This window comes from Mytilus californianus, unplaced genomic scaffold (genome assembly GCF_021869535.1).
Source record: "Mytilus californianus isolate M0D057914Y unplaced genomic scaffold, xbMytCali1.0.p SCAF_10, whole genome shotgun sequence".
Lineage (NCBI taxonomy): Eukaryota > Metazoa > Mollusca > Bivalvia > Mytilida > Mytilidae > Mytilus > Mytilus californianus.
This window is the reverse complement of record NW_026262582.1, coordinates 78,527,217-78,538,993: the sequence shown is the minus strand read 5'-3', so window position 1 is coordinate 78,538,993 and position 11,777 is coordinate 78,527,217. Positions and strand designations below refer to the sequence as shown.

The 11,777-nt window shown below is 31.9% G+C and overlaps 1 protein-coding gene across 1 annotated transcript; it reads right to left on the bottom strand.

The window, feature by feature from the left end:
• Nucleotides 1-1,324: 1,324 nt before the first annotated feature.
• LOC127719187 (GTPase IMAP family member 8-like) lies at nt 1,325-11,710 on the bottom strand. Its single transcript, XM_052225208.1, has 6 exons — nt 11,469-11,710; nt 9,627-9,795; nt 8,408-8,598; nt 6,666-6,693; nt 5,107-5,169; nt 1,325-1,539 (listed from the first exon to the last, which is right to left on the bottom strand). Exons 1-6 carry the CDS (start codon nt 11,574-11,576, stop codon nt 1,325-1,327), a joined length of 774 nt encoding a protein of 257 aa, XP_052081168.1. The 5' UTR covers nt 11,577-11,710.
• Between the last annotated feature and the right edge of the window lie 67 nt (nt 11,711-11,777).

Genomic DNA, 11,777 nt, shown 5'->3' with positions numbered 1-11,777 from the left:
CTGTTGCTATTTCTTTACCTATGTCAATTATAAAATTCTACAATTATACCAGGTTAAATCTCAATGTGCTATTCAATTGAAATTTTAGTTAGTCTTTTCAGTCTCTACTGTAGATACCTTACCTACGTCATTTTTAAAATTTAGAATTGTACAAACGCTGCTGTGTTCGGTTTTAACCGTATAAGTTCAAGATCGTTATAGGTAAATAACAATAGATTGATATGATTCATTTTACATCATAATCCTGCTGATGAAGGATATATGTTAACCGAAATATTTATAGATAACGTTTAATGTTTTTTTTTTGTTTTTTTTTGTTTTTTTGTTTTGTACACGTTTTTATATAAATATATCATTCTATTATATTCACATGTTTTAATGTTTCGACATTGTATGTTGGTCGAAACGAATTAAAAGATAACAAAGCAGGTATAATAATTTCACATTATTCTTTTTAATTTTGAATTAAACTTTCATTCTGTTTTAAACTAATCTTTTTACAAACCAAACAATTTGTCAAAAGAAACTAATCGTTTCATAATATCTGACAAAATGGTGCTTCGTTTTCAAAATAATTTCTTTGATTCCTTCTCAACGCATTTTCGGTCATTCTTGGTTTAAATTTGTTTTCAGTTTTCTTTATTTGCTCCAGTAATTCTTTTTCCTTATTCTTACACTCTGATTTAAGTTTTTTGTTTGCTTCTTCGAGTTGTTTTTGTAGATTTTTTTTTGTCTATCTCCGATTCTATATTCTTCGATTCTAGGGCATTTTTTAATTCAAGAACAATTTCTTTTTCTTTCTCTAGTTTTTTCGCGTATTTATCTTGTATTTGTTTTGTTTTTGCTTCTGTTTCTTCTTTCATTTGCTCTTCCTTTGCCTCCTTATCATCTCGCATCCTCTTTTGTAGTGCATCTTCTACTTCTTCGTACATTTCGTTTGTATAACAAGATCCGCCATTTTTCTCGCACATCGACTCTACCATTTTAAAAAAGGAATCAACTTGCTCTGATTGAGATTGTCCAACCGCTTCATTGTTAAACGCAAGGAATCTATCCCCACACTTACCAAGTATTGTTTTAAGATAATCCGGAACAGTTTTAACGTGTTGATAAATCGATATATTTGATTTCGAAAGATCATCCTTTCTAGTGAAAAGTACAATCATATAGCAAAGAACACCTACACCAAAGTGATCAACATAATGTTTGACTGTATCTTCTTCTACCTGCGTAAATCGACCGACACTAACAACAAGGACCATTGCGTGAAGGCCAGGTGATGTCATTGCAATACATCTTGTTATCTCCTTAGTAACAGTTTCATTCATTCAAATAAACCGGGTGTATCAACTATAACTATGTTTTTCCCTTCCCGTTTAGAATCTCCGAGTTCACAATGTTCCGTTACTGAAGAACCACTAGGTTTTGACAGAAAACGATTGCGACCCAAAAGACTATTTCCTGTTGCACTTTTCCCGTGTCCTGTTCGTCCAATAAGTACTATTCGTATTTCATTATCTTCTGCCCTGACTGTCGAACCTACAAAAAGATGAAATGTATTTCATATTTTTAGCATATTGCATTACATGTATATTATAATTTAAAAATAGTTAAACATCCTATTTGCGGAATAATTTTTTTTGGGGGAGAGGGGATCCAGGATTATATAAGACAGGTTTTACCTGTGAAAGAGGACAAAGTCCACATACATAACTAATGTAACACTAATTTTACAGTTACATTATTTTGACTCTTATCATGCTTATTACAAAGGCCTTCAGGTTTTTTACATTTTACATTTAACAAAAAATCCCTTTCATTATTAGTATTTAATAACATTTGAAATATCCTTCATTTTTGTCTTTGTGACATTGGGTTGTACAATAAATTAATCGTTTAACCAAATGGTAAAAAAGAAAACTAGTTCCAAGGATATTTTCTGTTCAAAAGAGCTTTAGATACTGAAACGTATCCGATGTTGACTTAGCTGTTAGAAATTTTATTCATGATGTCCTCTTTAATGCAATAAAGAGAAGGCTATCTTCAAATTTTTCAGATAATGTTCTTTTCTCCGTTTTTCAGAATTATTATAATTAAAAATATAATAATTTATACCTTAAACGACAAAGATGCAAAGTGGGCTTATTATTACTTAGTAATCTTCCTGTATCCTTGATACAAAAATCTGTCTGCTTCATGACGTGAGTTACTTTCTTGACAGGACCATTCCCGATTAAATTTTGTCAAAAGTCTGATAGATAGATAGTTTATTTCTCATTAAACCATACAAGTACAAAGGTTACACAGAAGTTCAAAATATGTCTATAAAATATTAGATGTGATTACATAAAAGGTATATATATATTAAAAAAAATAAACAAATACATAAATAAAAATAGTTAAATAAATAAAAATATAAGAATACAAAACAGATAGATAAACATGTTTAAAGAAATAGTTTTAGTGTTTAATATGTTGAAATTATAGTTGAGAAGAATGAGATATTTAACTGTTGATAAGCTGTTTGAGTGTCTTTGGGTTTTTTGAGTTAGACAGTGTCTTGAATTTAAAAAAAAAATTATGTCTGCTTATTAGTTCGTTTGGTATCAATATTTTCCATTCATCTTCTAAAGCTAGGCAAACAAAAATACAGTGATATTCGTCTCCTATATCTCCATTCTGGCATATAGAACACTTTCTTGCACTTCTGTCAATATGATACCGTCTCCCCTTTTCTATTGATATCAGATATTGTTTATGAAGCGTCCAAATTCATCCCTTTCCAGCCGAATTTGTCCGGATTATCCCGTTCTCAATACGATTCTAATCCGATTTGTAATTTTCACATAGTAAAAAACGACAGAATCTGTCCTGACATCTTTCTGATTCTACCGAATGGGATCCGACAAAGATCAGACAGTGAGCAGACACTGAACCGACGTTAAGCAAAGATATCCGTTAGAAAACTGTCGCCATATTCGTGATCATCAGGCACTGTCGGAACATAATCATTACACAGTTTGATGTACCGCATTGCAAACGGCTTTGTCAAGACTCAGTCGTATTGTGTTCATTTATCGTCGGGACTCTGACGTGGGTATCATGGTCGAATTCCGTATAAATACCGGGACTGATCCGACCGTGTAAGGGCTGTATAGCCAGTAAATGTCGTTAAAAACTTCCATTTGTTGTTGAATGGTTTCGGTAAAGACGGTTCGCATTCGACTAGATATGGATGCTATCTTGACTCAATCGGCAGCAAACAGCAATGACAATTTTCTCCAGATCATGCCTGTTTCAAGAACATTGTTGTTATTTAATTCGATACAGCAGAATCTGTCGCGACATAGTCACGATTGTAATCCGAAATTGGATGAGTTTCCAAGGATGTTACCGGACGCACCTTACTGTCGAGGGCGCTTGGCCGAGCTCTTCGGACCATTCCAATCTCTATGAATATGTTACAATCGTATACGACTGCGCTCAGACAATGATAGGACATTCCACATCATTGAGGATAGTGTTCCGACTTTTTCACTTTTCGTGTCTTAGCGCTGTCTGGTCTCAAACGGGGGTCATAATCGGCACTGTGTGGTTGCCACATAATTCAAGATTACCAATCTTCCGATAGACGAGTGTACCACACTATCGGTACACCACTGAGGTTGATAAATGATTAAATTATTAGTTTGCATCAGATTATTATACTAGATAGATGGATAATATTTGTTGGACAAACAGGCGGTAGAACATTCTAACTGTCGGACGGTCAAGCTACTTGCAATATAACCCTACTTTAAGAGTGGAGGTAAACTAAAATGCCAGTTATATGAATTCAAATTGATGTAGGATATTGCTCTACCATAGAAATGTCGTCCGGGTTATATAAATTAGAACACAGAATATCTAATATTGAAATATTAACATATATCTACAAAGTCATACAATTTTGAAATTACAATGTTTTGTCTGCATTATTCATGTTATTCTTAGCACTCTTAATTTGTCTACATGTGTCTTAAGTGTAATAAATTTATGTTGGAAGAGCTAATCTTAAAGTCTTTACTGTTTTATTTTTTTTTTGTTTGGGACTAACAATATTGTATATCAAACTTCCCAATCAAGTCATTCAACTCAAATGTGAAAAGGGAACATTATTTCTTTAAAATATTACTTTACTATTAATCTTCTTATTTAAAAGACAATCCGGTACATGTTTAAATATTTCTATGTAAACCTCATGTTTCATCATTGTTTTGACAGAGGGTAACTCTGTTGCTATTGTTTTCTGTACACCATTGTATTCACAAAGGTTATCGGAAAAAACTTGCTGTAAAACCTTCTTTTTTTGTATAAAATCACTGTAACAGTTCCAATACATTTTTCAACTCAAAGTTGTATTTGTTTTTCATCCAATTTTCATAAGAAGCAACTCTGTTCTTTTTTCATTTGAAAAGGTAGGTATTCATTATTTTTGAAACTTTTCAAAATTGACAAAAAACATCATGAAATAATTTAAATAATCGTTATTTGAATGTAATGGTAATGCAGATATGAATTAGAATAGGTATTACTTATGATGTAAACATTGATTGATAAGGTTATAATCAGAGTTTAAATTATAAGTAAAAAATAGTTACATTATAAGAAATAGACGTATGCAGAAAAAACTATTGTTAGTGAAATGAAGAAGTAGTATTTCAAAGGGTCAGAAGTTAAGGTTTACAAAGAAAGGGGTTATAACCAGCAAATTTGCATATGCATTGTATGATCATTGTTACTACAAATACCGATAAATTTTATTCAATTCTTCAATTAAAATAGAAATAATACTCAAAAGACTGTCCTAATTGGGTTTCGCTAATTTGTCTTGACATATAAAAATAACCATTTAAAATTCATTCATGTTTAATACAGAATACATGCAGACAATGCATGATATACGCATTCAGACTTTTTCAGTCAGATTAAAGACTGTTAAGTCATACAAATTCAAGAAAACATTGATTTTTAAGATTCTGGGGCCTTTGCAGTGTATATGTTCCAAACGGATGAGATTGCATGATAATTGACAATAGAAACCAAGTAAACTGTTAATATGCATACCTCCAAAATGTTTTGAATAACGATCTTCGACTCGTTTCTTCCTGATTTCTTCCCACATAATACCTAAAAATAACTCAGTTATTCAAGTTGCAATACACAAATCAAAACGATTTTGCTTACTATACTATATCAGGAAGCTATATACTATTTTAGCACCTGTATTGGATAAGATTTTATCTGGTGTTTTAATATATCGTTCTTTATATGTTTTAATTGTGTTTTTTTCTGTTTATGTGTTTCAGTGTTTTTTGTTTGGTATTTTTTTTCTTTTCTGTCGGACCACTAATACATATATAAATGAAACTATTTGTTACTTTACATTGCTCAAATTTCACCACTTTCTCTTTTACCATTAAACACTAGCTAATTAGTCAGCCAAATATATATTTATACGTATTTTGAAAGGTATGTAAAACTTTTCGATTTAAAACATGGAATTCAGTGCGATAAAATGACAGATATAGTTACTATTATTTAACCCAGCCACCAAGTAAGTCTTCAGAATGTAAAACTTCTTTTAAATTGATTTTATTAGTGAATTGCATTGCTTAACTTTTGTAATCCACACTGAAATGACATATACATAAGTCAGGTTTATAGCATGCAGGAGAAGCTTACCCTAGTAAACACATCCTCCATCGCGCATTTTTTGGTGTTATGCGATTACCTCAGGTATATTTATTCTTCTTTTTTGTAAACTCTAAATGGATTTACGAAATATAAACATCTGTAAGCTTACTCTACTAAACCAATGCGTATTATATTAAGTTCCCTTGAAGGTATCTCATTGGTTAGATTTTCAATATTTTATTGTTCTATACAAAATATTGAATTTATATTTGAAAATGGCGTAATTTTCCAAATATATATTCCAACTCATAAGACTAAATGTCAACGTAATGGCTTGCAAACGAAAACCGACGAAAAGAAGAAAAACAACACTCTACAAACACTACATAGAAAACAAAAAACCGCACAACACAAACACGGAAAGGGTTAGCAGCACCTGTGCTACATGTGTCAACATTGACAAAGTTTTACTATCGTGTATAAGGTATAGCAAAGTCATGAATCCGTTGAAAAAAATTAAAAACCTAAGATAAAGCATCAACATTGAATTTCTGAATTTAAACAAATAATATTGATTTTTCGTTTTAAAAAACCTTCACATCTGTTAACCTTAACTCTGAAGGGAATAAGTTAGAACAAAACTGACGTGTCCAAATAATGTCAGCGTTAAGTTACCTTTAGGTACTTAATTTTGATGTTTTGTTGAGATTATCTAGAATCAAAAACACATATGTTATAGTTTTCATGTTAAACAGCAAAAGAATATTGCTGGTCCTTTCGTTAACACTGACTTGCGTATGCAATTAATGACAATATTGGGACATCTTATTGTATTGTTTATTTAAATCTGACGACACTTATCCAAAATATCATTAATTGCAGAACTACTTCCTTAAAGCAGTTCAAAATCAGCAAATGTGACCTAAAGAAAGATATTCAATACCCTATGAAAATGTTTATCATATAACTGAACAATTGGTGATACTCACCTATTTGTTCATCGTGTTCCTTAGTTTTCTGGAAAAAACTATTGAATAAAAAACATTTTACTTGAAGCTGTATTTGAAATATTACTATAACAGTAAGGAGATAATCAAGTCAATCAGTAAAACTTTAACATGTTTAACGTAAAGTGGAATTAAGATGTCTATGTTGGCTCATAACAATAAAGTAGATTTACTAATTATTTCAGTTAACTTCACATTTTCAACCACAATATACAGTTATGACATGTAGCCGATAAACGGAATAATGGCATTTTTTATACTGATTTCATCTGCTCGAAAATCAGTCCGCCCTAGCGGGCTCGCTTGATATTATTGCTGATAAAGTCAGTATCAAAAAACAAAAATGCCATTATTTCATATATAGCAACCAAAATAAATTATAAATAGACAAAAAGTCAATACCGTTTGAAACGGAATATTCGATAAGTAGTTATATATATATATCTATATATAACAAGACTAAATTGAAAACAACGTTCAAACCTATGATTGCGTTGGATAAAAACCGCAATTTTTATGCGTGTGCATGCAAAACAAATTTCTTTATACATATATAAAATTTGTTTTGCATGCACACGTATAAAAGTTGCGGTTTTTATCCAACGCAATCATAGGTTTGAACGTTTTTTTCAATTTTTGTCTTTATATTGTAAAAGTTCATCTCGTTTGATGTTGTTAGCACGAGAGAAACCTTTATCAATGTCTTTTCTTTTGTAGCCTCGATGTTTGAGGTGACCGCGAAGTTCTTGCAGCCGTCTTTTTGCAGTATCGTTGGTGGAGCTAATCCGATAAATGTTTCATTCGTGCTAACAACATCAGCCGAGATGAACTTTCACAATATAAAGACAAAAAGGTCGACAAGAGGGTGCCTTTTGTGTTGACTTACCATCCCAAATTTGACAACCTATCACACCTAATCCGCGAAAATTAGAAAGAAATCGAAAAACATCCTAAACTATCCAAGATCTTTCCCGAGCCACCTGTACTAGCTTTCCGTAAAGTAAACAAGTTAACAGCTTGACCAGAAATTGACAAGAATGGCCAGTTTTCATGTCGAAGGTTTGTAGTTCGCGGCTTCCTCGACCGAAAAAAAAACTTGCCGCTAAAGTCCAAATTGCCACAATGTTCATGAAAATTTCCAATCCCAAGGATATTAGTCGTCAAAAATTGAACATAATAAACAAATAAATAGTCGACCGGTAAGTTATCATTATACACTTATGTGAAGAAAATTATACAATTATCAGCAGCCATAAAGAAAAAGAAGTGCTAGTGTCATGTATGTTCACCAGAATGATTGACCTACGTAACACAATATAAATTAGCTACATGGCAATTGGGGTATACGAAGTTAATTTGCAGACATCAGTGAATATAACTATACAAAACGCTTACTATACAGCAATAAAACATGAACGCCACCAAACTCTAGGAATAAACTCAAATGTTCTATAATAGTAAGGATTTTTTGTTCCACTACTTACAAATCAAGTCTTATAAACTCATACGTATTACATGGAAATAAGTCGTTAAGTCAAAAAGTATATCATGTAAAGAAACGGAATACAATCTACCAATTGTTTAATTCTATGACTATATTCTTTTCCAGTTATGACATATAATATTCCATAAGATGGATTGACTTTTCTAGCATATATCAATTACGCTTTTTTGACTGTGTTGGGTATTTTATGGTTACAAATGTTTTTTTTTTTTTTTCATACATTTTCTAAGTTTCTTATCTTTTCCTGTAAACCGTTTTCTAAATCTTGTAATTCTTCTTTCACTTTGAAAATTTGAATGTCTGTTTCAGTTAAACCATGTTGTACATATTCTCCGAGAACATGAGTCTGTTGACGTATTTCATCCGCTATCTTAGCACCAAGTCTTGTTTCACTCAGAAAATAGTTCTGACCTGTAAAGAAGGACAAAATATTTGATATTCAGGTAAGGCTTAAGAAGACCTGTTGCAAAAATATACTAATAACTAACTATTTGTTTAGTGTGTTGAACAACATGTTGAATGACGGTTGCTAACATATTGTTTGATGTAAGTTCCTATGATTGATGTTTTTGAAGTATACGTTGTGTTGTCTGTGATATGGATCACATCAATGTTGTTGTGATTGATATGGATCATAGCAAAATATTCTGTGTTGTATGAGACATTTTAGGTTGTGTAGGTTTTTGATGACCAACGCTGTGTCATTTATATAGTATGTGTCATGCGTGAGTTGGATCTCAGAAATATAATTTGTATTTTTTATGTCGTGAATTGTGTCTATTATATTGATCAAAATATAGTTTTGACCCTGTTTTTGAACATCACTGATGGTTGCGATGAATCTGTCCAGCTATAGTGTAATGGGAAGGTGGTTTAAACTTGCACGATATCAAACTTCTTATTCAAAATACATCGTAAAGGGTGACATGGAACGATATGCCTCCCCATGCGATTGATGCGTTCAGTGTATGACAAAAAAACCAGTTCATCTGAGGTACACATTGCGTGGGGAGTTTGAACCCTTGTTTCTAAATGATTTCTTAATTTCTAAATGGGAAATTTCACATAAGTTTATGTTATAATTTCTTTATCGAAGCAAGAAAACTGATCTAATTATACTCTCGGTGACTAGCATTCCATCAGCAGCGTTATCGACCCAGATCTTCTGTTCATTTTCATTAAAGTCCTTACAGTTTGAAAAGTTATTAATTACTAAGAAACTTAACCTTAGAGTGATTTTTATGTATACTGCATACAAGATAAAAAAATAAAACGTTTAACAAGGTTCATTTATCAGTAAAATACAAAAACAAAAATGACTACAAATGACAACGCCGACGAAGGAATGCAGCATCGCTATTCCTCGCTTCCGCTTCCACATGTCGAAGGCCTCGACAAAAAGTAAATTTTGCAAACACTATATTATAATTATTAGATACCGTTTGTTACCCATGTTTTGAGTTCTCCCAAGATTCTTGCCCTTTCGGTGTCACTCAGACTAAGATCCTTGACGAATTGGCCCATTATATGGAAACAATTTGTATATTTTTCTCTAGTCCAATTTCTAAAGTCACAATGCGCCCAGGAATTGCGTATGTCCACTCGTATCTAAACAATTGCAAAATAGTTAGTCAGTTTCATAAGGATGCCAGGAATTCCGTTTTAGGATCTGTGTTGTTTTTAATTTTTATAAATGGCCTTCCTTTATCTAATCCTAATCATACCACCGATTTATTTGCTGATGATAGCACCATATCAGTCATTGGACAAAACAAAAGTTGCATCAGTCAAAAACTTAATACGGTTTTACAAGATATCTTTTGCTGGTGTGATGACAATAAAATGGCTGTAAATGTATCTAAAACGAAAGCTATATGTATTAGCTCTAAACAGAAGCTTTCTGTTACATCAGATGAAAACATTAATCTTGCCATAAATGGACAACAAATCAAAGAAAGTACATGTGAAAAGGTTATAGGTATTTTTATTGATGCATCTCTATCTTGGTCTTCTCATATTGATCATGTAATAAAAAAGTCAACTCTTCTTTAAGTTGACTAAAAAGGATAAAGAATACTTAAATCACAAAGTTAGAGAACTGTTTTATAACGCTTACTTTTTTCCTCATTTAGATTATTGTTTTTCAATATGGGGAAACTGAAACAACTTTCTATTAGATAGTTTACTAAAACTGCAAAAGAGGGCAGCAAGAATAATTTTAGACGAACATGCTTACATCAAACTTCAAGCGAATTATTATACGAATGTAACATTGTGCCGATTACACAAAGAATACATTATCATAAATCATTACTAATGTATAAAGCAAAGAATGGTTTAGCTCCAGAATATTTGTCAAGTCTTTTATCAGCTTCCGAAACCAAAAATACAATACGAGATTTTCATTTCAGATAATATTATAATTCCAAAACCAAATACAGAGTTGTATAAGTCTATAGTTTCTCGTACAGTGGACCAAAAGTTTGGAATGCTCTTCCTAATACAACTAAAAATCAAACACAGTATCAGAATTTAAACATAACTACAAATATATGTATTTTAAAAATTACCATGATATTTGTACTGTAATGCCATATAATAATTGTTTATTGAATTTAAATTGCATCTTTATTTATCATTATTATTGAATTTGTATTGTTTATTTTTGATGTAATTATTATTGTATTTAGAGATCTTTATTAAAAATTGGTGCAATCCAAATGAAAGCGGGACGAAAGATACCAGAGGGACAGTCAAACTCATAGATCGAAAACAAACTGACAACGCCATGGCCAAAAATAAAAAGACAAATAGACAAATAAAAGTACAGATGACACAACATAGAAAACTAAAGCCTAGCAACACGGACCCCACCAAAAACTGGGGGGGATCTCAGGTGCTCCGGAAGGGTAGGCAAATCCTGCTCCACATGTGGCACCCGTCGTGTTGCTAAGTTACTCTCTCTAGATAAAGATTTTTTGTTAATTTCCATTACCATTACACATATTTTGATATATTAAAATATATACTATGGATTATATGGTTATGCTCCTTGGATCTAGTTCAGATGCAAGTACTATCAAAGGACTCGAAGAGTCATGCAATTAGTCGACTATTAAACTATCTCGAAAACTCATACCTTAGCAGCATCAATCTGTACACTCGGAGGAACGGTAACTGATGTTGATTACAATATATTGAAAACAATTAGCTCACAGCTTATCTATTACTAGTTCATTAAGTCATCTCGAAAATAATACTAAATATATTAAAATGTTTACCTTGTCAGCATCAGTCTGCACAGTTTGTGGAAACGAACTGATGTTAATGACCATGCTAAGCAGAGCAGACGAGTCACATGACTCATCAATTGCCGAGTAATGAGCCATATGAGGCTTTAGGAACAACTTTGACAAATCCACATGGCTTGTTACTTTATAATTATATCTCTGGTAATCTCCTTTCCATGCGTTGTTAATCTTTTTCTTCGGTACTTTCCTGTTGTCGTTTATTGATTCATAATTAAGAAAATATTTGTTTGTTCCCGGGTATTTCTTTAGATATGTATGATAATCCTGTGTATCAATGGA